The sequence below is a fragment of the Myotis yumanensis genome, unplaced genomic scaffold (genome assembly GCF_028538775.1).
Source record: "Myotis yumanensis isolate MYYU_CA2020_CCGP unplaced genomic scaffold, mMyoYum1.0.hap1 SCAF_18, whole genome shotgun sequence".
Lineage (NCBI taxonomy): Eukaryota > Metazoa > Chordata > Mammalia > Chiroptera > Vespertilionidae > Myotis > Myotis yumanensis.
This window is the reverse complement of record NW_027223769.1, coordinates 18,021,360-18,048,001: the sequence shown is the minus strand read 5'-3', so window position 1 is coordinate 18,048,001 and position 26,642 is coordinate 18,021,360. Positions and strand designations below refer to the sequence as shown.

Below are 26,642 nucleotides of genomic sequence, written 5' to 3'. Positions count from 1 at the left end.
ATCATATTTTGAACATATTCCTATTATGCTCCCAGCATTTCTATTATCAACATTCATTTTTTAAAAAAGGCTGCCCTTTGTCTTTAGCAGAAGAACCCAGAGCCCTTTTAGTCACAAAGATCAAAATAAACATTAAGCATTTAGGAATAAAACAACCAATAGTTCTGAGTCCTCTTCTTAGAAGAGAACATATTCATGACAAGTTAAATTGCTAGATGAAATTGCTTCTTGACTTTAAGAATCTAGGACTTGCTTTCCAGCCAGCACCAAGCCATGGGTATCTCTCGGGACAACTGACACAAGCACAGCACGACCTAAGGCAAGAGAAAGCCCTACCACAAAAAGTGAAAATATGAGCTGGGACGCCCTGCTGCAACACTAAGATTGGACCCGGCCGCATACAAACAGTCCGAGTGCGGGGAGGCAACAAGAAGTACCGAGCCTTGAGGCTGGATGTTGGCAACTTCTCTTGGGGCTCAGAGTGTTGTATGGCAAAACAAGGATTGTTGATGTTACCTACGATGCATCCAACAATGAACTGGTCCGCACCAAGACCCTAGTAAAGAACTGCATCGTGCTCATTGACAGCACACCATACTGACAGTGGTACAGTCCCAATAAGTACTGCCCCTGGACTGCAAGAAGGGGGCCAAGCTGACTCCTGAGGAGGAAGATATTTTAAACAAAAAACGATCAGAGAAAATTCAGAAGAAATACAATAAAAGGAAAAGGAATGCCAAAATCAGCAGTCTTCTTGAGGAGCAGTTCCAACAGGGCAAGCTTCCTGCATGCATTGCTTCAAGACCAGGCCAGTGTGGCCAAGCAGATGGCTACGTGCTGGAGGGCAAGGAGCTGCAGTTCTATCTGAGGAAAATCAAGGCCCAGAAATCCTCTTCCCTCCTACCTTAACTCATGTAATAAAGGTGTTTATTCTTAAAAAAAAAAAAAATCCAGGACTTAAAAAAAAATTTTATTATGGAAACTCTCAAATATTCATTAAAGAAGAGAGGAAAGTATAATACATCCTTATGAACCATTTTCAACAGGTATCAGCTCATGGTCAATCTTGTTTCATCTAATCCCCCTACACTCACTTTGTTTCCTGGTATTTTAAGGTAAACTTCACATATCTATCACTTCCCCTGTGAATACTTCAATAATGCATTTTTAACAGATAAGGACACCTTTTTAAACATAATGGCAATGCCATATCACACTTAATAAAATTACAGTAATCTCTTAACATCATCTGAAACCCAATCATACTCAAATTTCTCCAACTGTCCCAAATGTCTTTTTTCAGTTGATTTAGTCCCATCAGAATCCAACAAGATTCATACATTGCATTTGGTTCTTATGTGTTTTAAGTCTCTTATTCTAGCACCACTCACAAAAATGAACAAAAACAAATTAAAACTTAAAGACCCAAAGCTGTAAAACTCCTAGGGGAAGAAATGTAAGGAAAAGGCTCCTTGACATTGGTCCTGGCAACAATTTTTTGCATATGACACCAAAAGTACAAGCAACAGAAGCACAAACAAGTGGGACTACACCGAACTAAATAGATTTTGCAAAGCAAAAGAAATAATCAACAAAGTGAAAGGCAATGTACAGAATTGGAAAAAATATTTGCAAACCATGTCTGATAAGAGGTTAGTATCCAAAATATATAGTTGTAGGAATTCTTACAACTCAAGAACAATAAAACCCGGTTTTTAAAAGTGGGCAGAAGAACTGAATAAATATTTCTCCAAAGAAGACATACAAATGGCCAATGGGTACATGAAAAAAATGCTCAATATCACGAACCATCAGAGAAATGCAAATCAAAATCACAATGAAATATCACTTCACACCTGTTAAAACGGCTATCATCAAGAAGCCAAGAGATAATAAGTGTTGGCGAGGATGTGGAGAAAAGGGAACCCTCGTGCACTGTTGGAATATTGGGAACTAGGTCTAAAGCTCTATACAGAATGCCTCACCTGCAGAGTGGTGTAGAAGGCAAATGTCCTGAGAATTTCATAATGGCTTTGCTCTAGAGTTAAGATTTTGCTGTCATATTCAATATTACAATATGTCCCATCAACACTTCCTCAATATAACAGATCACAAATAGGAACCGTTCTCAAAAACTTCAGTACAAAAGCCATCTCAGGGAAGTGCTCTCAGTTACAAGTGGCAATAACTAATAAATTAAAAGAAAACCAGAGAGAGAGAGAGAGAGAGAGAGAGAGAGAAATCACCAGGAGGAAAGTGTGCTTGCTCTAGAGAGAAAACTCTGATCTAGAGAGATTTCACTTTGATCCACAGTGGGCTGGGAACAGTAGGTGAGACTGGAAACATTACCTAAACCAGGTCATGATATGACAATGGGAAGAAATGCAGACAGCCCTAGCCTGTTGTCCAGTGGTTAGAGTGTTGGCCCACACACCGAAGGGTCTTGGGTTCGATTTCTGGTCAAGGGTATGTATCTGGGTTGCAGGTTTGCTCGCCCGCCAAGTTGGGATGCTTGCAGAAGGCAACCAATCATGTGTCTTTCACATTGATGTTTCTCTCTCTCTCCCACCCAAATTCCCTCCCTTTCACATTCTCTAGAAATCAATGGAAAAAATACCCTTAGGTGAGGATTAACGAAATAAAAACAGAAATGCAGACAGCTGGGCAATGTGACTTGCTTATTCTAGAAAAGAAAGGATGTACAGGGAGCTAGGGAACGGTGAGTTTCTAAGGCCTAGCAGCCAGGCCCTTCCCTTTTCCTCATTCCAAGCTCCTTACCCTTTAATCCCCCATTCCCTGTGCTGGGTCCCTGCCCAAATAGACCACCCCAAGTGATTTGATGCATTCTACTAAATTGTAGGCATTGTTTCCAAGACTCTGATTTGGATGCACTCATAAAGAACAATACTGAGTGGGCCTTTACTTTGTGCCAGTTAATTTTCTAAAAGCTTTACATACATTATCTTAACTAATCCTCACAGCAAACCTACGTGATAAGTACTGATATTATCTGTCATTAACAGATTTGGAACCTAAGGCTTAAAAATTTTTAAGTAACTAAACTTGGGTTGAATTAGTTTAACCATAACTATTCTTCACCCAGCAGCCAGAGAGAGCTTTATAAAACCTAGGTTCCTTGCTGTGGCTCCCAAGGCCCCTGCCCACCTTTCTCCTCTCACCTCATTCCACTCTATCCCTTGCTCCCAATGCTTCAGCTTTCTCTTTCCCAAACTCTCTTCCTAGAAGGATCTAAAAAGGCAGACGGGCCTCATACTGCCAAGGTCTTGGGTGTGCATATTATTCTACAGGGATTAAGGACACCTGGAGTATTCAGAGAGTAAGACCTGAACAATAGTGTGCGCCGGTGTTTCCCTGGCAGCATTGAGGTTTGTCTGGAGGAAGGCCAGACAGGAGCAGGAGAGAAGTTTTGAGAGGGACTTTGTGAGCTTCAATTTAGCCTCAATACTCTTGAAGGATGTGATATACCAATGTTAGTAAAGATGGCACCCTACAGCAGTGAGAGAGGTGAGGACAGGAAGCTGAGACCAAGATGGGGTGGAAATTTTAAAAGAAAATGACACAAAACGACAAAAACCCAGGTCAAATTGCCTTTACAGTCACAGCATCTTTTATTGCACACAAAGTTACCTCCTACTGATTATTTAGAGCTTAGGACTGAGATAACAAGGATTCAATGGTAAACAAAACAGTAAAGTAGTCCAACAATCTCCTTTTAAAAACAAGAGTTGAAATCCAGACTGAGCACCCTATCAGAAGTCATACAGCTAGGTAACAACTTACAGACAAGCCCAGACCCATTTTTGCAGGTCCCAACAGTTCTTGAGATGGCTATCAAGGTAATGTGACTATAAAGAAGAGGGCTGAGGGTGTCTGAGCTCTTGAACTCTGCTGCCAGGGCACAAATCCAACCATCCATAATGGCACAGGCGGTGTCATTTCTTTCCTAATCCACCTGGCATATGGTTATTCACTCCTCCACAAAAATGACATACCCCTGGAGGCTCTTTGAACTCCAGGAGTCCTCAACTACAGCTGCTCTGTCACACGAGTCACAACAGTATTTCTTTAGTGTACATCTTATATTACAGGTGCTTTCAACTGACAAAACATGAGAGGTGGGAAAGGTCATCATCAGTGGGCAATTGACTTGATGATTCTTTGCAGTTCCTTCTGCACAGCAGTGGTGTGCCATGGGAGGCTGGAGTCAGCTGGTGGAAGCTCAGGAGAGCCTACTAAGGCACCTCTTCCCAACTACACCTTCAGTGACAGCACCGGAAGGAATATTTACAATATAGAAAATGGCAAATGCAACCTGGCCTGTGTGGTTCAGTTGGTTGGGCATCGTCCTGTGAATCAAAGGGTTGCTGGTTGATTTCAGGTCATGGCACTTGCCAGGGTTGCAGGCTCGATGCCCACTGGGAAACATGCAGGAGGCAGCTGATTGATGTTCTACTCTCACATAGATGTTTCTCTCCCTTCCTCTCTAAAAATCAGTTTTTAAAAAATGGCAAAGGCTACAAATTAGTGCCATTGTTTTTGAAAGCCAGTCATTAAACATTTACAGGCATATCACTGGTGAACACAGTGTATCTGACTTTGGTCCTCAGAGGGCAGAAAGAGAGCCTTGCTCTTCATTTTTTGTAGAAGAAACAGCATTACATTCTGCACAAACAGGCATTTACAGCTCTCTGAAAAGAATATTCTGCATGTCCTACTGTGCTTCAAGTGTTCAGTTTCTAATTTGTTTTCTAGAAAAAGCATTATCACTGTCACAATGGGCCCTGAATCTCATCCATTTCTGCATCCTCAAAGATTTCACTCAATAAATTAATCCCTCCCTCTTTCCTGACATTCTTTCAAAATATGGCCATTTCCATGTGGCACTCTCCGTTTTCTTTTGACTTTGTAAGACCCTCTCTCAATCCTACACTGTCCTTCCCTTCAGAGCCAAGTCTTTTCAAATGTGCTTATATCTTCCAGCTCCACTTCAGCTCCCACCCACTCCTTACAACACCAAAGGGCTCTAAGGTCACAGAAGACAGAGGAGGCCAATCAACTGCCACTTCAGCTCTGATGCAGTGACACTCCTTCCTCTGTAACCCCCTTGGTAATCTGTGGCACCATTCACTATGGTTTGCATTCTACCTCTATGTCTGCTCCTCCTCTGTACCTGGGGCTCCCTCTCCTAACCTGTCAAGCCCCACCCAACTGTCAATTATAAATACTTCTAGGAAATCGTGATACTGGGATATAAAGGATACCTTTTGCTCTGTAAAACTTATAAATTGTTTGAATGTTCCATAAAAATGTAGTACTTATATAATTTTAAAAATCAAGTGGCCCAAAAACTTCATTCTGCTCTACAAAACTCTCACGGACCACTAACGACAGTTAGCTCTCATCTGCATGCTGCTGTCTCCTAAGTCTGTTCCAATCCGGCGGCTCTGATAAGCTCCACCTTTGAGTACACAGAAGAATAAAAGCCATCTCCACACACCTCAAACTCAGCACTTCACACCACACTCCTCCTGTCCCCCTCCCATCAGGGGAGGGCAGGGCAGGGCATCAGCAGGAGGAAAGCACAAATCAAATGCCTGAGACCTCCTAGACTTTTCTTATATCCCATACTTTGTCAGTCATGCTGATTTTATATTCAAACTAGTGGCTCGGTGCACAAATTTGTGCACATTGAAAGGAAATTAATTGGAAGAAATATTTTAAGATTGCTATTCCCCTTTCTCTATAATAGAAGTGTCAACGAAATTCAAGATCAACAAGGACAGATCGAAACACATGCGTGTGATTAGCGCCAGTGAGAGTATTATATGTTATCGCGCATGCGCGAGTCAACTTAGCCTTTTATATATAGAGAATAAACTTGCTTAATTAGACCTGCTTCCTGATTTAGCTAAACTTTTTCCAGCCCAGTGAAGCACCCCAACTTCTCTTTCAGGTAACTGTCAGCAACACAGCAGTAAATATCAACACGAAGCAGATTATTATTGTAGATCACGCAGGGAGAACAAAGGGTATTCTGCGCAGTGAGAAAACCTGAAGTCATTTTCAAGGTCCACCATTTCTTACTTCTTTTCATTCGGGTCAAGTTTCTAAATCTCCATTTTCCGGCTAATGAAAAGAAAATAGGATTCCATCAAGTCTCCTATCTACCTACTCTAGGGCTTCTGTGAGGATCAAATGAGATGAAGCATGGAAAACGCTTCAGACATGTGGTTACAGTGTAAAGTGTTTCCACCTGGCTATAAAGCAAGTCATGTTCCTGGGCTGAAGAAACTGCAAGGAGGCTAGTGGTCACTAAGGAGAGGAAACCGGGCGTTGCTACATGCCATCATTACCCAGACAGAGGGAAGGACACTTAGCCTATTAGATATATATATATGGATTCCCCTCAACTAGTCACTGCTCTTGATTACAAGACACTTAATTCAGGCCCTCATTTTTCACCTAAATTAGGGCAAAATCTAATTGGTCTCCTGGGTGTATTCTCCAAACTGTTAGGGACAAAAATAGAATATTGGGGACTAGCTATGGTTATGGGAAATATTAATCATGCTCTATTAATCATGATTGCCTTGTATTGGTTTAAGAAAGGACATTCTAACCTCACTGGGAGTTGTACGCCCCTGGGGCCCTGGGAGTCAACCTTGGAATGTGGTCCATTCTCATACAAGAACTGCCTATTACCACGGAAAGATTAACAACCTTGTTGCTCAGCCCAAACAATGGAATCCCACCCCAGCCCGCATTGCCTATTCCCCATGTAATCTTTTTCCTACTCTATAAAAGCAGCTGGCTTATGGGGGGCTACAGAGCAGATTTTTGTGGATGACCTGCTGCTCTCCCATACCGCCAGCGTTATTGGAATACTCATATATGATTCAACCTTGTCTCTGCTGAATTGGCTCAAGTAGTGACAGGTAGCATAGACCCATTAATTGTCCAGTTACAAAACTACAACCAGAAAATCTTACTAAAAATACAAATTTAAACATATCCCTCTCCTAAGCCCTCTACAAATCCAAATCACCATATTAAAATTTGCAACTGGTCACCACAGCATTGCAGAAAAAATTCCAAAATTAAAAGCCATTTCTGATCTTCCTCCACCAACAGTTTTCATATTCCAGTCATGCCTAATGACTTGATGTTCCCCAGAATGTATTCCATTTTCACTTCATTTGTCAAAGGTCACCTGTGCTAAGTAGCTTTCTTGGCTTGGCTCCTTCTTCCTGAAGGCTGGGCATGGATGCCCTGTTTTCTATGACACCTACCTAATCATGTCACTTACTACACTACTGTAATAGTCAACTTGTCAGTACTACAAGCTTCTAAGGACAAAATGTCTCATTTCTGTACCTGGACTGCCGACATGGAGGGAGGGAGAAGGGGAAACACAACTGAATATTTGTAAACCTCAGTCTTGAAAGCGACCTCAGAATTAATTCTGCTTCTTCCTCTAACCCTTCAAATATGTTATCCTGTGTAACTGTTATAGGTGGCGAACAGCACCAGGTGTCTGATCAGAGGGGTCAGACCTATCCTGGGTTCAGCAACCTAGGTACTTGGGTTCTGGCTAGGAAAGAATTCAGAGCCAAGACAGTAAAAGAACATTTATTTGATAAATCAGAGGTAGAAGAAGCAATTCCTAAAATAAATGGACTTAGGAAACAAATTATAGAGGTAAGGAAGGGTCCTTGGAGCTGGGGAGCATACCTTGGGAAGGAAGGCGTGAGCAAACTGGGTCCTCCATCCTAAGGGTTTTAAGGGTGGAAATTTTAGGGGAGGTTCCAGGGAAAGATCTCAATAGAATATTCAGCAATTTTCCAGGTGTGTCCTTTCAGGGTTGTGGTCTCCATTGATTGAATGGCTGGCACCAGGGCAGGGGGTCATTATTGAATGCAGCTGGTCCTGAGGTCAGCCACGGGGTCAGGGGTCTGATTTTGCTGCTTTTCTGGACCTGGAGCTGGAATATTGCTGACGCCTAGATATTATCTCTAGGGAGGAAAGGTCAGGGGGTCCAAACCTCATGATCAGAGATATGATAGGGGAAGAAAAGTTCCCCCTGGGGGTGACGTCCCACCCTACAATTGTCTGTTGCTAGGCACTTGGGGCTTTCCATCCTGGTGATCTTCTGTACCTGGCCCACCATCCTTGCTCTGCTCATGTCTGTATAACTGCCTACCACATAACCACCTCACTGAATGAATGTCCAGCCTCTTGAACACCTCTTGTGATACGGAAATCACTTATTAAACACTGACACCAACAAGGCCTCAAGCTGAACACAAAGATTCCAATAGAAGGAGCTCATAGTTCACAGTCTGTTGACAATTTATCTGACAAGATCAAGCCATGCTGTCATGTGGCTGGACGTTGCTGACTTTCAGATTCTCACAGGTCTCAGAAACACCAGGCAAAAAGAATGCTGTTGAAAAGTGAGTATGGGAAGAAGAGCCCTGTACCCAGCAAGAGTAGGTATGCTGGCCTAAAGTTAATGCCCAGGAGTTAACTGGCATCCAGGGTGGGCACATCCAACAAAATAAGAACCAAAGTCCACCAAGACTTCAATCCTGACTAGAAGTAATTTTATCAATGTTAAACACTTAACCTTTTAGAAAACAGCTCTTTTAAGAACAAGAAAGTCACAACATTTTCATATAGCTAACACAGCTGGGAATTTCCTCAAGCTCTTTTTGCCTTAGCTTGTATCTTTTTTATTTGATGTTTTATTTCAGAAAGAGGAAGGAAGAGGGAGAAAGAAATAGAAACATTAATGAGAGGGAAACATCGACTGGCTGCCTCCTGCATGCCTCCTACTGGGGATGGAGCCCACACCCAGACACATGCCCTGACCTGGAATCAAACCGTGACTCCTGATACACAGGTCGATGCTTAACCACTGAGCCATAGCTTGTATCTTCAATGTTTAAGCTCTAGAATTGCCATGTTTTCAAAAGGGAAAGTCTAATGGGACCATTTCTCCCTAATTCCAGAAGAGTCTAAGAGAACAGAGAAAATATGATAAAAATCAATTATTTTATTGAGGGTGATAAATTACTCAAATGTTAAATGGCTGCAGGCAAAAGAAAGAACCATATTAAAAGTCAGGTGTGTTGGTAAAGGAATCAGAGTACTAAAGGCTCTGCCCAACAAATATTCTGAATCCAGGGTTTCTGTATTTCTCCATGTCTCGATTTCTCATGGGTCACTTGCTATTCAAAGGATTCTGGAGACCAAATGAGATAGGATTCCTTTGGTTTTATCAACCAAGCGTCTTCAAATCTTCTCTCAGCCAAGGCATCCAGCGATAATATAATTTATGTTTCAGATTCCTCTGGAGGATTTGAAAGTCTCTTTCGCATCGCATTGCCAAGCTCCCTGCTCTTGGTCCTCTTTTCCACGTACTGAAAAATAAAAGGAAGGGGGAGAAAAGAGTAGATTATATTACCATTTATATCAATTAAATATTTGCAGAATAAAAATAATGTTTTTGCTGACAAAACTCTTCTTTTACTTCCCTGAATCTGAGATTGAAAACAGTGACCTTAGAGGCTATCTAGTACAAGTTCCAGCACAGTATCCACATCCTAACAGATGCTTAAGTCTTTACTGAATTAATTTCCTCCCAAAATATGAATTCAGTAAATATTTAAGACAAATGAGTTTTGTCCCTATTCTCCAGGAGCTCACAATCTAATTATCCAACCTCTGACTGAATATTTCTAGTTATAAGGAGCTACTTAATTATTGTTCGAATAACTTCCAAAGCTTTTTATGTTGAACCAGTGTTTCCCAGTAAATTATCCCACTGTCCTCTGTTTCTTCTTGCCAGTTATAGTCTTTCAAATATCTGATTACAGATAACCCATTCACAATCTCTTTTGCAGGCTGAATATCACTGGTTTCTACAACTGTTCACAGAACATGGCTTCTGCCTTCTAATATCTTCTCTATAAAGCACCTTTATGAAGTACTTTAATATCAATACTCCTTAAAAAAAATGTCACAAGCAGAATTAAATACAGTGCTCTAGAAGTAGCCTGACAGATGTAGACTACAATGGACTACTAGTTCTTATGACCTGGACACATTACATTTCTATAAATATTATCAAGAGTTAACCGACTCACCCGGCTGGCATGGCTCAGTGGCTGAGCGTAAACCAGGAAGTCACAGTTCGATTCTCGGTTAGGGCATATGCCCAGGTTGTGGGCTCAATCCCCCGTCAGAGGGGGGGCGTGCAGGAGGCAGCTGAATGATTCTCTCTCATCATTGATGTTTCTAACTCTCTTTCCCTCTCCCTTCCTCTCTGAAATCAATAAACAAAATATATATTTTTCTTTTTTTTAAAGAGTAACTGGTTCTTAGCAACCATATTATCCTATTGATTCATACAGAAACTTATAGTCAGCTGAACTTCCCAGGATTTTTTCATCATGGTAAGTCACTGAATCAAATTCTCCCCAAATTCTATGTTTCTGTAATCAGGTGGATCTAAATGCAGTTTTAACCTTAAATGTTTTCAACCTAGTATTCTGATCTGGCTAGTAGGTTATAAATAACAGGAAATACAGAGAGTGATACTTTAAAAAGCATTTATTTAAAGCAGAGGAATTTGACTTTAAGTGCTCTTATATGTACATATGTAGAGGCTTAAAATATATATACTAATACAGACATATTTTAAAGGTGAATGAAGAATACATAGGCAGAAGGGAGAAAACTGAGTATATGTGAACTGTTGGACATCAAAATCTTTTAGGAGATAAGAGAAATGGAAAGAGGTCACAGAAACAAAAGATTAATGATAGAGTTAACCAAGGACTTGACCTGATCCCCTCCCCTGATTCCTGGTGTGGCGATTCCTGATGTTGAGTTACTTTATCTTCTGGTCCAGGAACTTCAAACATAAGGAGTTGGGTTAGATAATCTTTAAGAAGTTTTCTAAGTCTAAAGTTTTGATTGAAAGGTTCTAACGTATGTCCTGGAATGATAGTTTTCAAACTTTTTTTTCTTCCCCATCAAAGGGCATCTTCAAATTATAGATGAAGCAATAGGTCCCTTTAACGAAAACCATTCCTTTTACCTGCCATACATTAATTTTCCTCTTAAGATTGTTAAGGGAAAAGTGTGTTTTATTGCTTTAAAAAATTTAAGGGTCCTGGCTGGCGTGGCTCAGTGGTTGGGTGTCGACCTATGAACCAGGAGGTCACAGTTAGATTCCTGGTTGGGGAGCATGCCTGGGCTGCGGGCTCAATCCCCAGTGTGGGGCATGTGGGCAGGGGGAAGGGAGGAGGGGGGGGGGGCGGGGGGGGGGGAGGGAGACGGGGGCAACCAATTGATGATTCTCCTCACTGGTGTTTCTGTCTCTCTCTCCCTCTCCCTTCCTCTCTGAAATCAAATATAAATATATATATATATATATATATATATATATATAAAATTTAGGGGGGAAAAAAGCCTCCAGAACATGGATAGATAGATAGATGCCCTGAGAAAAATGCTTGATATTTTTAATCACATGTTGCCTCCAGCAATTAGGCTGGGAGGAGGGTCTTAAGAGTAAAAGTTCTGAAGATAATACTTTGTAGTGAACCAACAAAATAAGCATAGAGCAAATTAAAATATAGCCTATATTAAAATACATGTTAAGATTATTTCCAAAGGGGTCAAAATGGCCCCTGAATAAAAGAAGAAAGAAAAGGATGAATATAATGTTATTCACAAAACTCTATTGAATAACACAGATAGAATGGAAGGTCAATTAACCAAAACCAAACAAAACACAAGTAAGAGGGACAAAGAGTATGCTACAGAAGTAAAATTAGTGATTATTTCAATAAATGAACAAAAGCAGCATGCAACAACAAAGACAGGCTCAACAAAACTGGCCAGATCCTTTTTCTAGTTAAAAGCTTCAAGGAATGAAGTACTCAAATGACACATCAAGGAAATAGTTGGAAAAGAGCATTGGAAGCAATAAATGGTAAACTAGAAAGCATTAAAAGCAGAGAGAAAACAAATGAGCATGGGTTCAGAGGATTGAAGGATGAAAGGACAGAAAAATGTCTACAAATCAAGTAATAAAGCAACATAAAAACCACACAGAGGAGTTAAAAAATAAATCAAGGACAACATTTGAAATTTATATAAAAACGAACTTAAACAAAATAAGAGTATCTACACTGTAGATTCTACAACATTCTACCAAGTAGTCCCTAACAGTTTAGGACTACCTCGGAAGAAAATTTTATATGATCTAATCACCAATGGGAAAATTGTTAAACTATAAGGAGAAAAAAATCTAAATGTAGGAAAAAAGCGCCGAAACCGGTTTGGCTCGGTGGATGGAGCGTCGGCCTGCGGACTGAAAGGTCCCAGGTTCGATTCCGGTCAAGGGCGTGTGCCTGGGTTGCGGGCACATCCCCAGTAGGAGATGTGCAGGAGGCAGCTGATCGATGTTTCTCTCTCATCGATGTTTCTGGCTCTCTATCTCTCTCCCTTCCTCTCTGTAAAGAATCAATAAAATATATTTTAAAAAAAAGAAAGAAAAAAGCTGTTCTACACAAAGCATGTGAGAAATAAACAGCTGTACCAATTAAATAACATATAAAATAGTGTGAACTTTATCCTATATAATAAAGAGGTAATATGCAAATTGACCATCATACCCTCACAAGATGGCTGCCTACAACCAGGCTGGCAGGGGGGTTAGTGAGGGACAACCAATCAACTGAACAGCAGGTTGCGTAGGGCGACCAGGCCAGCAGGGGGTTAGTGAGGGACGACCAAATGACTGAATAGCAGGCTGCGTGGGGCAACCAGGCCAGCGGGGGGACCATGAGGGGGTGCAATTGGGGGCAACCAGTCCAGCAGGGGGGACAGTAAGAGGCAACCAGGCCGGCGGGGGGTGGGAAGTTAGGGGCAACCAGGCTGGCGAGGGAGGTGCAGTTGGGGGCGACCAGGCCAGTAGAGGGGGCAGTTAGGAGCAACCAGGCTGGCAGCAGGGGGCAGTTAGGGGCGATCAGGACGGCACACAGAGGCAGTGAGGGGCTATCAGGCCTGCAAGGGGGGAAGTTAGGGGTGACAAGGCAGGCAGGCAGGTGAGCAATTAGGAGCCAGCGATCCAGGATTGTGAGAGGGATGTTCGACTGCCGGTTTAGGGCCAATCTCCGGGATTGGGCCTAAACCGGCAGTCGGACATCCCCCAAAGGGTCCCAGATTGGAGAGGGTGCAGGCTAGGCTGAGGGGACCTCCCCTTCCCGTGCACAAATTTCATGCACCAGGCCTCTAGTTTTCCCATAACCTTATTAAAAAAGGAACAGAGCCCTAAGTTTAGTTTCCATCTAAATGAGCCTTTGCATATAAGGAAAAACTCTTTTCAAAAATCAGTTTAAAACACTTCATATGTACATGTTTGTTCACAAAGAAAATTATCACCCTTAACTCAGAACTCTGGAAAGTTCTTCAAACAGTAAAGACACTTTAGAAAGGGATTTCAGGAAGAAGAAACAAAAACAAAAAAAAACAAAGTAGAAAATATAAACATAAAGATAGATGCTGGAGAGCTTCAAATATTATATCTAACTAGAGGCCCGGTGCACAAAATTTGTGCACTGGGGGGAGGGGGGGCGTCCCCTCAGCCCAACCTGCACCCTCTCGCAATCCAGGAGCCCTTGGGGGATGTCTGACTGATGGTTTAGGCCCGCTCTCTGTGGGGAGCAGGCCTAAGCTGGCAGTCGGACATCCTTAGTGCTGCCACGGAGGCAGAAGAGGACCCCGCCACCACCGCTGCACTTGGCAGCTGTAAAGCCAGCTTCTGGCTGAGGGGCACTCCCCCTGTGAGAGTGCACTGACCACCAGGGGGCAGCTCCTGTGTTGCGTGTCTGTCCCCTGGTAGTCAGTGCCTGTTATAGTGACCGGTCATTCTGTCGTTTGGTCAATTTGCCTTTTATTATATAGGATAACTAGAGGCCCAGTGCACGAAATTTGTGCACAGGTAGGGTCTCTAGGTCTGGCCAGCAATCAGAGCCAATTGGGCCCTTCTCTGCCAGCCGGGGCCTTCCTTCCCCTGGTTGCTGGCCAGGGCCTTCCTTTGTTACACACCGACCCCTGGTGGTCAGCACACATCAAAGCGAGCGGTTGAACTCCTGAGGGGACAATTAACTTTTATTACATAGGATATCTTTCAATATAAGGCTAATGGGGGGGAAAGTTCAAAGATACAGAAAATTGGAAGGCAGATTTTTAGTAGTTATAGATTTTTAAAGATTCTAGACAAAATATCTGATGTAAAAAACAGAAATAACATTAAATTAATTTTCGAAGATTTAAAATGCACTTTGCTTGGTTAGCAGTACCTGTAAAAATACAATGAATTTGGTATTTTGACTATGTGTCCAAGTTCAAGTCTTAGCCTGAATTTGGGTTCAGGAAATTAGTCTTTCCAAATAAGTCAAACTAGATCCCTATGGCTTATATATACTATATAGCAGGTCCTCAGGTTACGTCGGGGGAGATCCGTTCCTACAGCGTGACGTAATGCGATTTCCGCCATAAGTTAGAACCCACATACATAAGCATCTATGTCACTCGCATGGAGCACAACACCGCAATAATGAAGTGAAAGAGTAAAAAATATTTAAAAGAAAGATAACAATTCCTGACCTTTACTTGTGGTAAATAAATAATAAAAAAACATAAAGCACATATGTACATACATCAAAATGATGAAACTTTTTTTTATAAATAAACTCGAGGCCCAGTGCACGAATTCGTGCACGAGTGAGATCCGGCCGATCAGGGCTGGGCTGGCCAACGGGAGGGGCCACAGGAGGTTGGCTGCCAGCCCCACTCCCTGATTGGGATGGGGGTGGGGGCGGTTGTGGGCGGGGCCAGTCAGGGGAGGAGCCACGGGAGGTTGGGAGGGGCGATCGGGCCAGTTGGCTGCCACAGTATGCGTCATAGCAACCAGTCATTTCGGTTGCTTGGCTTTTATATATATAGATGGGAGATGGCGACATAACCACGAAACGATGTACGTCGAGTCCGATGTAACCCGAGAACTGTCTGTAATTATAAGGAAATTCAAAATTTTAAAGCTGTCAAGAGCCTAAGTCCAGCCGCACCATCCTATATAACAAAGACGTAATATGCAAATGGTCGTTACGTAACGACCGACTACGTAATGACCAGATCACAGATCAGTAGGAGGATGGGGCAGCGAGCTACAATCGGGCAGCAGAGAGCTACAAGAGGGGGCAGGGAAGCAAGCTATGAGGCGGGGGAGCTACAGGAGGGAGGGGCAGTGGGCTGAGAGATACAGGAGGGCGGCAGCGGGCTACTGGCGCACGGATTCGTGAGCAGGGCTACTAGTGTTATATAAGGAAACCAAGGTCCAGAGAGTTTTAATTACCTGTAGCCAATAGCTGACTGACATGTCTTTTTTGTTTAAAAGAGATTCAATTTCCTAAACTTTTAAAAAATTAAACAAAGACCATTATAGATCAAATTCCAATTAAGAGAATCCTCTTTTACCATTGCATCTATTTTTTTTTCAATTACAGTTTATATTCAATATTATTTTTTATTAGTTTCAGGTATATAGCATAGAGGTTAGACAATCATATAGCATACAAAGTCAATTTCCCAAACTTTAAAATTCATCCAAAGGAATTACAAGGATTATAAAAAGGAAGTTGTTTCATTTATATGCATGCCAAACAACAGTGGTATTCTAAAATTGTCCCCAGAAGAGGCTTTCATTTCTCCCCTAGGTTATAGACATACATATAAAGTCTATTTTACTCTGTTATACTAAAATTGGGGAGGGAGGGGGGAGTTAATAACAGCAGTAATATATCATATTGTTTTAAAATGTTCTGTTCTATTGTTGAACGATTTCCATCCTTTTAACACTTTTCTTACCTCCTTCTTCAAGCATTTTCTCATCTCCCGATCAAGATCATTGCAATGACCAAAAAATTTCAGAATGCTGTGCTAAAAGGAAGAAAAGGGGTAAAATATTTCATCCCATATTATGCTATGGTCTCTGGCACATAGAATTTAAATGCTTATTCTTAGAGCATGAGTTTAATGTGTCACCTTGTTAATAAGCAAATAATTAAATCCCAAGTATAAAATATACAAATAAACAGGTTTATCCTGGCCTTCCTAAAAAGTGGGATAAATGCTCTATAGTTAGAAATAAAAAATAAAAAAACTTTTCCTTGATAAACAGGAAGTTTATTTACTTGCCAAAACCTCAGAGTGACAGTGTGAAAACAATTTTATTTCCTAATACCTCCTTCTTTAAAGGGCATGTTAAAATCACAGCATAATCCATTCTCCATTACAGGGAGCAATGTCAAAAAGCAGTGTGGCCATATTAACACAATGAATTTCCTTCACTAGCAAACATGCTGTCCTGTAGAAGAGCTACTAAATAAATGCTTGGTGCCAAAGTCATTTTCTCACTTGACTCCATTCAAAATGTTATCAAAATAAATTCAAAACACATAACAGTTATTAGATGGCCTGTATGGGCCACATAAATAAGCCACTAATTCACAACACATATAAGGAAATCTATGTCTGAAGTTCAGTCTGCTTGGTTTGAAAAGCAAAAATAAATATCTTCTAGTGGATCCAAGTCCTATAATTATTATCATGGCAAAAAGTGTGTTCCAAAGCAGATTAAGATGAAGACTGAAGTCAAGAAGCTGAATTTTATTAGGGCCATATCTAGTGTGTTTGCATGTCACAGTTTTTAAGGATAGATTGGAGAGCATGGTGATTTCCTATAATAATGCCACAAATGCTGAACTTGTAGTTGTAAATAAGCACATCTTTTCCTTTTCTTTCTAATTAAGACTTTCATGAAAACCAGGCAACTCATAATTAGTAAGCTAAGCCTCATACCATTACTTTTTTTCCTAATTCATTACCACTTTAAATGTGCTTTTCTGGTCCACATTGGAAAATAGTCAGTTTTTCTGGCAAGCATTTAAGATAGGCTAAGAGCTCCTACTGGTACCTAATGACCTCTTCAAAATAAATACTTCCTGTGTATTTTTCCTAAATACTTAAATACAAATAAGCAGGGACAATGCAGCTTCACACCCCCTCTGGTCAAGCAGAAATAACAGAAAGGATTAGACTTTTAGAATGCAAGGCAATATTTCATAGTTCATCTTACATTTATTCCATCCCATAAACATACATCTTATTTTAAAAATACAAGAAAAAACTAATTTATATTTTTGTTTTTACCTCAATATTGAGCCCAAATAAGAATTATACTGTTGTGACATTCGTGAAAAACCTAAAATGCCTAGTGGAATTGGTAAAAGACATGTCCATGTACTACAATTCTCTTTTATACACATAGCATATGCCACTAGTGTCTGAGGTCTATTTCTAGAGAACTAAACTGGCTAAGCAATTGATTGAATCAATCAACCAATCAATGTCTGGAAGACAATGTCCCAGGCACTAGAAGGATACGGCAGTAAGCAAGGTGAACCTGGGCCCTACTCTCAATTGCACATAGTCAAAGGGAGAAGACAAATAATGAAGTGATTGCTATAAAGCAATGGTTTACAAAGTATAGTCCAGGAATATCTAGGAGTTCCCAAGACCTTTCTAGGAGATGCATAAAGTAAAAAACTATTTTCCTAATAATCAAAGATCTTATTTGTTTTGTTCACTTTCTCTAACAAGGGTACAGTACAATTTTTCAGAGACTACATGAAGTGTAACATCATCACAGATTGAATGTAGAAGCAGGTATGAAAATCCAGCTGTATTCTATTAAGTCAGACATTAAGAAGAATTGTAAAAATGCAAAAGCAATGTCACTCTTTTTTTGGAAACTAAGAGCTTTTTATGAAAATTAATTATGTTAACATGAGTTTATTATCATTTTTAAAGAAATTATTTTTTAATTTCTAAATTAATTTGATATAGTTCATATAAACAAAGTTTTCTGTGGTCCTCGATGATTTTTAAGTGTAAAGGAATCCTGAGACCAAAAAGTGTGAGAACAACTGCCATAAAGTAGGAAATATATTATGTATGGTGTTACTGGAGTGCAGAGTGATTATCCCAAGAGAATCTAGGCCAGGAAAGAAGAAAAGGAAGAGGAAATGATAAATTAATCTGAATAAAACCTAGAAGATGACAAGTGGTATAGCACATGGGAAGTGAAGATTATAAGAAAGGTTCTAAGTCAAGCAAAGGAAAAAGCAAGTGCAAAGGCTTACAAGACAGAAACATGCTCCAGTATAACTGCAGAAAGAACACATAGGAATGAGGGGGAGAACAGAGGTATAGGACAGTGGTGAAGCCACAAGATAAGTAGAGGCCAGTTTCATGAAAATCTTGGAAGACAAAGTAAGAAAGGAATATTTTATTCTACAAAAGGAGCCTTTAATGTGGAATAATGATTAAACTTATATTTGAGAGATCACTCTAGATGCAGTGTGGAAAGTAAATTAAGACAGAGAAGAGTACAAAATAGTCAGGGGACCACTCGGCCTCAGTAAGATAACTTTGGAATTAACTGGTGTTAAGAATAGACATATATTATCTCAGTGGAAAAGACCAGAGAGCCCAGAAATAGACCCACTCACAAATGGTTGGTTGATTTTTTACAAAGGCACCAAGGTAATTTAGTGGGGAAAGAATAAATAAGTAATAAATAAGTTATGTTGGAATAATTGGGTATCGATAGGGAAAGAAACTGACTCATACTTCACACCATACACAAAAATTGAAACATGGTATGAATCACAAACCTAAATGTAAAACTTCCAAAAGAAAAACTAGAAAATCTTTGTGACCAGGAAATATACAAGATCACTAGAACATAAAAAACACAAACAAAACAAAAAAACTGGTAAATTAGACCTCATCAAATTTACAATTTCTCTCCGAAACACACTCTTAAGAAAATGAAAAAGGATGCCACAGATTGGGAGAAAATATTCACAATACACTTATCAGACAAAAGACTTGTATGCCCAATGATAAAAGTAACTCGGGCAACTCAATAATAAGACAAAGAACTCAATTTTTTAAAATACTGGTAAAAGACTTTATATAAATGGCTAATAAGCTAATAAGCACATGAAAAGATACTCAAAATCATCAACCATTAGGGAAATATAATTTAAAACCAAATGAGATACTACAACCTACCCATACAACAGCTAAAGTTAAGAAGACATACAATATCAATTCTTGATTTAAATATATGCTGAAAATAGTTTGCCTACTATCATCAACAACATTCTTTGAACCAGTAAAAATACCTGACGTCACAGGTCATGGCTTTTACTTACTACCTTACTTTCAGTCTTAAAATTTTGCTCATTTAAATCACACTTACTACTATTATAATTTGGTCTATCTATAGTTTAAGAATATCATGAGGAAAATAATGCATCATGCAAAGTTAAAGATGCTTATAACTGTCTCATGCATGTGATAAATGGAAAAAGTTACATATTCAACATCTGTAAAAATATCAGCTCAACTTATGCATTCTAAAAATGGGCTTTTTCTATTTTGGTTTTAACCATGAAATTTTACTTCCATTCTACTAACAAGTAAATCTGTCAAATTAGGCCAATCATAATTTAAATTTATTAATATCTAATTATAAAAATGTTTCAATTTCCTTTAAACACAGAATGACATACATCAAGGAACAGAAAATCTTAGATTAATTCCATTATAATCAGAAGAATCAGAGCTGAACATATTGTTCTAGTGCCCTGTAAATAGGAAAAGTATTTTATTGTAAGAATATGGATTCTAACTAATACATATTATTTCAAAAGATCCCTAACAAACTTTGATCCTTAATTTTTACTAATCATAAAAGGAAGTGATTTATAAAAAAATCACAGCATCAGTTGCTAGTCTTTACTAAGCTAAGACATTATTGTTCCCTTCCATTAGTGGACATAACATTTAAATTACATCAGTGTGTTGTACCTAAGCTTCATTTTTACTTTATGATATTTTTTCTGAACTCTTACATTTTTGTGACATTCCTTAAGTAAGTTAATCAAGACGTTGCATTCTTCAGTGTGCAAGTGTGGAGATAAGTCAGGATGCATCTTTAGAAGGTGATGGAGCACAGCAGAGCAACCTGTGGATACAAGAGTGTCTTGAATGTCTGTGACTTTATTTGTTAATGTGACCTAAAACTATTTTCATATTTTTAGTAAGAACCTTTATCAGAAAAGAATGTTGACCTTAGGCAAATTATTAAACTTGAGCCTCAAGTTCCTTATCCAAAGATTTAACAGATTCAGTAATTTATCAGGCGTGTTTAGAGAACATGCAGGTTCAGAAAAAAAGCAGGACTCCTCAATAGAGCCGATCCTGGAAATAAGCACTCAAGCAGAAACAGCTTGCCTATGTTAATAAGCCCCACATTCCTGAAACTGATTACAACTCATTTTGTCCAGATGAAATTCTACCAATTAAGAGAACTGGCTTATTAATCCTTTAAAAATGTGTATTCCTCTGAGAGTGTTAAAGGGAAAATTAGTCATCTCACATTAGTGTGAATTAATATAGACTGCTTTCTTCCTAACATCTGGCTAGGAAAATCTAACCAATGAAAAGAAACAACAAGCAGATGGGAAATAAATTTTTTAAATTTAGCAGATATACTCATAAAATGCTATTATTACCATGAAAACAAGAAGCTGAAATCCCTAAAATTGGTTTAACTGGTTCATTCACAAAGAAAATTAGCAGCCACAGTCAAAGGAAAAGCATTATATTGAGGTATACTACAGTTATGTATCACTATACACCTATTGTCTTTTTTAAACCAATTCTTTTTAACTCAGAAAAGATTACTGAAAGGAAGAACCAATTAATTGCTTTAATCTTTTAAAAGTTCTAAGAAAGAAAACATAAAAGAAAATTATGACCTTAGATTGGGCAAAGAGTTCTTACATACATAAAAAGCACAATCCATGAAAGAAAAAAATTGGTAAAAACTCATCAAAATTAAAAACTTTCTCAATTTGAAAACACTGCTAAGAAAATTAAAAGACATGCCACAATTTACATTCATCAATTGTAATAAACATATAATCTCTGCTGGGGGATGTTGATAGTGAGGGAAGTTGTGAGTGTGTGGAGGCAAAAAGTATATGGGACCTCTCAACTTTTGTTCAATTTGGCTGCCAACCTAAAACTGCTCTAAAAATATAAAATCTACCACAAGCCACAGACTAAGAAAAAATATCTGCAAATCATATATGATAAAGAACTTATATCTAGAATAAAATAAAGAATGCTTACAAACAATCCAATGTTTTAAATGGGCCTAGTAAATGGACAAAAGATTTGAATAGATATTTCACCAAAGATGGTATAGGACTAGTTAATTAAACTCATGAAAAGATGCTGAGCACCATTAGTCATTAGGGAAAGACAAATTAACCACAATGAGATATAATTACATATCCACCAGAACATCTACAATCAAAAAGCCAGACAATGCCAAGCATTGGTTAGAATGTGGAAAAAATAGACCTCATGCATTGCTCTGGAGAATGTAAAGCAGAACAGACAATTTGGAAGATAATTGGCAGTGTCTTAAGAAGTTAAACGCAAACTTACCCTAAGACCTGGAAATTACATTCCTAAGAATCTATTCAAAAGAAATGAAAACACAATGTATAGGGTGGGGCAAAAGTAGGTTTACAGTTGTGAGTACATGAAACACAGTTTATTCTTATTTATTAGTGTACAACTGTAAACCTACTTTTGCCCCACCCTGTATATCCACACAAAGATATGTATGTGAATTTTCATATTATTTATAATAGTCAAGACTGGAAACAACCCAAATGTCCAATAACCAAGTAATTGTATAAACAAAGGTAGTATATTTACACAATGGGATACTATTTCTCAATTAAAATAAATTAACTGACACATGTGCCAACGTGGATGAACCTCAAAAGCACTAAGCTAAATGAAAAAAGCCAGATTTAAAACACTACACTGTTATGTATAGTATCAGTATCAGTTAAGTGATTTCTGCTTCACTTATTTCTTCTGAAAGAAGCATAGTTTAGTCACCTAGCAAATGTCTCTAATGTTTTATAAATATATTTAACAAAGTATTTTTGCATATATCTATCAATCAGCCCTCAAATGTGTGCTTTTACAGTTCAGAAACAAACTTATGATTTACTAAAATGACTTTTTTAACTGACATAGTAAACACCTGAGAAGACACTTGGCTGCAGAGATAAAAACATGCATGCATGTTGTATATAAGCACAAATGAGTATCATGAAATATCTATAATAACAAAAGTGTAATATGCTAATTAGACTGGACGTCCTTCTGGATGAAGCCAGAGCTGTAAGGGAAGCCTGAGTCCTGGGTGCCGGAGGGAAGCCAATGCTGGCAGCTGGGGGAAGGAAGGCCTATTCATGAGTTTTGTGCATCGGGCCTCTAGTTTAACCATAAAACAATGCCATTATTTTTAGATCACACTTAAATAAGTGCTGATACCTTCCACTAGTTATCTTTAAAAGCCTATTCTAGTCCTGGCTGCTGTGGCTCTGTTGGTTAGAGCATCGTCCCGTACACCAAAAGGTCTGGTTCGATTCCGTCAGGGCACATACCTGGAGGTGGCCAATCGATGTTTCATTATCTCATCTCTCCCAACTCTCCCATCGCTCCCTCTCCTTCTCTTTCTTTCTCTCTCTCTCTCTCAAAAAATTTTTCTAAAGTCTATTCTAATAACCCTAGTATAACTCAAAGTAATTTTATAAACTAAAGAAAAGCTAAACATATATGCCAATGCTTATTTTTAAAGTTTCTTCAAAGCCATAAGCACGTATCTACATTATTAATGTACAAAATAATTTGTTAAAACACTATGTGCTAAGCACAAGTCTAATAATCTTCCCAATAACTATAGAAAGTACCTTTTAAAATTCAGATGAATCATAAGAAATTGCCTTTTTGTGGGTCAAAATATACATTATCCACATTTCCATGGCAAAACTAAGCCCCAGTTACAAAGTAAGTAGCAGTTAATCTCTTACACAACATATTTTTTTCCCCACATTCAAAATAGAAAAGACATACCTTCCCAGTAGTTTGTGAATGAAATAAATTCAGTTAGAAAAACTACTATTTCCCAAAGAGCCTTTGGTTGGCTACAAGTTCAACAGGCACTAATTCTAGGCCTAGTTTCCAAAGAAGTCAATATACTGGTAATATTATTAGAAATAGAGTCTGTCTACAACAAGAAAAAGAGCAGTACTATACTCATCCTGATCAGCTATATCCAGAATATTTACAATTTGAATATTTCTGGGGAGAGTGCTCAGAATGGTGATGGTTCCGACACTAGATTTAAACAGGAAACCATGAATGAAAATGGCAATATTTACCAATGTAGGGGAATCCCCAATAGAGGAGACCGATAAAAGATACAACTTGGTTAAGTTGGACAAACAATGGATTTGATGGGAGTAAATGGTTTGAAAGCAAAAATTGTGGACTCAGTTATTCACAAGTTATATCACTTTATTTACTTGATATAAGACCTAAGTCTCTTCTTTCTTAAAAGGGAATTAACTCTTAACCTATACCTCCGTGTTGTCATGAGGTTTAAAATAACATATATGAGACTCTCTGAAACAGTGAACAGTGTGTGTGACATATGTAAAGTATTATTTGTATATCTGAAATGCTTTGTCACAAAATAGAAAAGGTTGAACTGAATTTACTCTGAGGTGTTTCCAAGAATCAAAAGGTGGAAATTACAGACAGTCATCTTCATGGAGCTGTCCAACAATGAAATGCCATGCTGTGTGAAGCTCTTGGTCATTGTCCAAACGTGCCCAAAAGAGACTGGCTACATCAATTAAGGATGTCACAGAGTATATTCTGGCATTAAATTCTTAAGTTTCTTCTCAAATCTAAGCTCACAATTAAATGACTTTAAGCCAATTCCAAAAACCAAATTCACACTCAAATGATAAACACTTGTTACTACTAGGAATACAAAAAAACAATTTCAAAAGGGTAGTGCCAAGGTACTTATGAACATCAGCTGCACCACTGAAACAAAGGGGAACGGAATATTCATTTGTGATAAGCCTTCAAGCATGGATGTTTGCAGTGAGAAAGAGGGGGATGAAGCTCATTATTATTCATTTAAAGAACAAAACTTCAGTCCCACTCACATTTAGAAAACATCAGAAGGGCTAACTTGTCACAACTACAAAACTCCCCTCCCCATGCCAACTCTACCCACTTCCTCAACTTTGCAAACATTGATACCAAAATAGTGAGCTGAAATTTTTAAAATTGTTCAGCTGTGACAATTTGATATTTTTGTAAACTGGCTAATAGGCCCATAAAAAGAAATTTTAACTTTTATTTGGGGTAACCTGGGCGGGCAGAAGCAGTAGGGTTTTCTCACTGACAATATAAAAATTAGTCATATTATATGTACTCCTTTACCTTATTTTACCAAGACTTTTGAGGTAAAATATTCCTAATGAGCATTCTATGATAGAAGATGTCAACCACCAGGTGGCACCATTTCAGGAAATAAATAAACCAAGAGTAAGCAATACATAACTAATAAAGAAAAGGGAGTAAGCCATCCAATTACACCATTTAGCAGATCTATAATTACAAGGAGTTTGAAAACCCATCATTATTTTAATGCCACTTTTGTTTTCTTTGGATCTTGCTATTGTGTGGCTGCACCAAAAATAAATTTACACGACAGTTGCAATTTCTAATGTCACTTTAAAAACAAGCAGGAAGCAGGACCACAAAAATCTCTGAAAAAATCTGTTCTCCAGAAAAACCTGTAAACCAGTATTTAAAGCCTTCTAAAACATTATTTTTAAAGCCCACATTTCAGAAAGCACTGGAATTAGTTAAATTAGTACTTCTCCAACTATCATTTTAAATAATGCACCATATTTAGCAGAGGTAGCAGACACAGCAGATAACAGTAGGCCACCTACCCTACCTACTTGTACTTATCACAGCGGCAAAGTGACCAAATCTAAACAAATGCTGGTAAGTGACTGGTATGCCCAACGTACAGCCCGGGCCCCTCCGCTAACAGAGCAACCCCGGGGCTCAGGGAGGACTGACTGCAGGGCTCGAACTTCCTCGCATCCTTTCCTAAGGAATGGGTCAAGCTGTAGCTTCCCCTGAACACGTACCGGCACTTACCAGGTGCTGAGCGCTCTGCCACATCAGGTGAATTTCCGGGGAGAAGTGGAGGGGATTTAGTCCATACACCCCAACGAACACACAGGCTAATGAGGGAATATCCTTATAACTGCACCTAGTATACAACTGAGCAAACAATTATTTGCTCAATAACTGTTTGCTGAATGATGAGTTTAGGATTATCATAGATTTGAAAATTGGTTCAGACCTCAACATAGTGGTGTGTTTTGTTTTTTTTTTAAGGATGGAAATAAGGCTCATTTAAAATCAACTAAACAAGTGCAAAAGCCTGTATGTATAGGAAAGGAGATCCAAAAGGGGGTCACAACAAAATTCCTTTACCGGCACAAACTTCTTCTATCCGTTTAAAGTTTTACACAAAGGTTTCCAGAACTCGGGTTTACTTACAGCGCCCATTGTGAAACCAGGGGCACGGTCATCTTTACGCCCGATGGAAGGGGTATGGACGGCTGCATCCCCTGAACCATGTACTGACGGGGATCTCACGGGACTGTCCCATCGCAAGGCGGATTGGTGCCAAGGTTCACTGCAGCTGAGATGCGCCTTTGCAGGCTTTTATCTTCTACAGGCAAATTCTAAACTACATAATCAAGAGCAATAATCATGCAACGTATTGAGCGCTCGCCGTGTCAAACACGGTGCTAAGGACCTCCCTTCTCACAATCGATGCAACGGGTTTATACCCATTTTTCAGGCGTGGACGCAGAGGCTCGGGGAAGGGAGAAGCCCGCGCTGGGTCAGAAGGCTCGAGAGCGACGGGAGAGACGGCAGGACAGTGAAAGCTCGAGGCCACGCCTGCCCTCAGCTACGAGCAGGTCCTCAGCCAGAGCTGCGGGCGGACGGCTCAGGACGCACCTGTGGCGACTCTGACAAAATCCCCGGCGCCAGGCGACGGCCGCCCCGAGGACCGGGCCTTCCAGGTCCCAACCTCTAATGGCAACAGGAAAGTCCCCACAGGACGCGACGCCGAGGGGCGCTCGAGAGCGGGGACAGGTGGGTGTCCCGCGGCCTCCCCCGGCGCCGCGGTCGGAAAGAGCGCGCTCCTCTGAACCCCCCGACTCCCAAGACTCACCGCCTCACGGCCACACCTGAAGAGCTGGAGCGGAATTCACCAGCGAGCACGCCTCACCCCAAGTCCCGCTGGCCGGGGCGCCAGAGCGGGTGAGCTCCGCAAGGAGAACGCTCCTACGCCCTCCACAGCTGACCCGCTGGGCCGGCCCCCGCCGCTCGCCTCCTCTGAGGCGCATGCGCCGCCCGGCCTGGACGGGCCCATTTTTGGGGAACTGAAGGGGGAGCCAGCCCACAGCGGCACGGTGAAGCCTAAA

The 26,642-nt window shown here is 39.8% G+C and overlaps 1 protein-coding gene and 1 pseudogene across 3 annotated transcripts; one reads left to right on the top strand and one right to left on the bottom strand.

Annotated features, from left to right (window-relative positions):
- Positions 1–273: 273 nt before the first annotated feature.
- On the top strand, positions 274–909 carry LOC138997346 (small ribosomal subunit protein eS8 pseudogene; annotated as a pseudogene).
- Positions 910–9,058: 8,149 nt separating this feature from the next.
- CMC2 (C-X9-C motif containing 2) lies at positions 9,059–26,522 on the bottom strand. 3 transcript variants are annotated; one of them, XM_070398153.1, is made up of 5 exons: positions 26,390–26,522; positions 21,691–21,721; positions 20,085–20,197; positions 15,967–16,038; positions 9,059–9,443 (listed from the first exon to the last, which is right to left on the bottom strand). In XM_070398153.1, the coding sequence occupies exons 3-5, from the start codon at positions 20,163–20,165 to the stop codon at positions 9,357–9,359; spliced, it is 240 nt and encodes a 79-aa protein (XP_070254254.1). In that variant the 5' UTR covers positions 20,166–20,197; positions 21,691–21,721; positions 26,390–26,522; the 3' UTR covers positions 9,059–9,356. The 3 variants fall into 3 exon arrangements, with proteins under 3 accessions (XP_070254254.1, XP_070254253.1, XP_070254255.1); XM_070398152.1 differs by lacking the exon at positions 21,691–21,721; XM_070398154.1 differs by lacking the exons at positions 21,691–21,721; positions 26,390–26,522 and adding an exon at positions 25,297–25,447.
- Between the last annotated feature and the right edge of the window lie 120 nt (positions 26,523–26,642).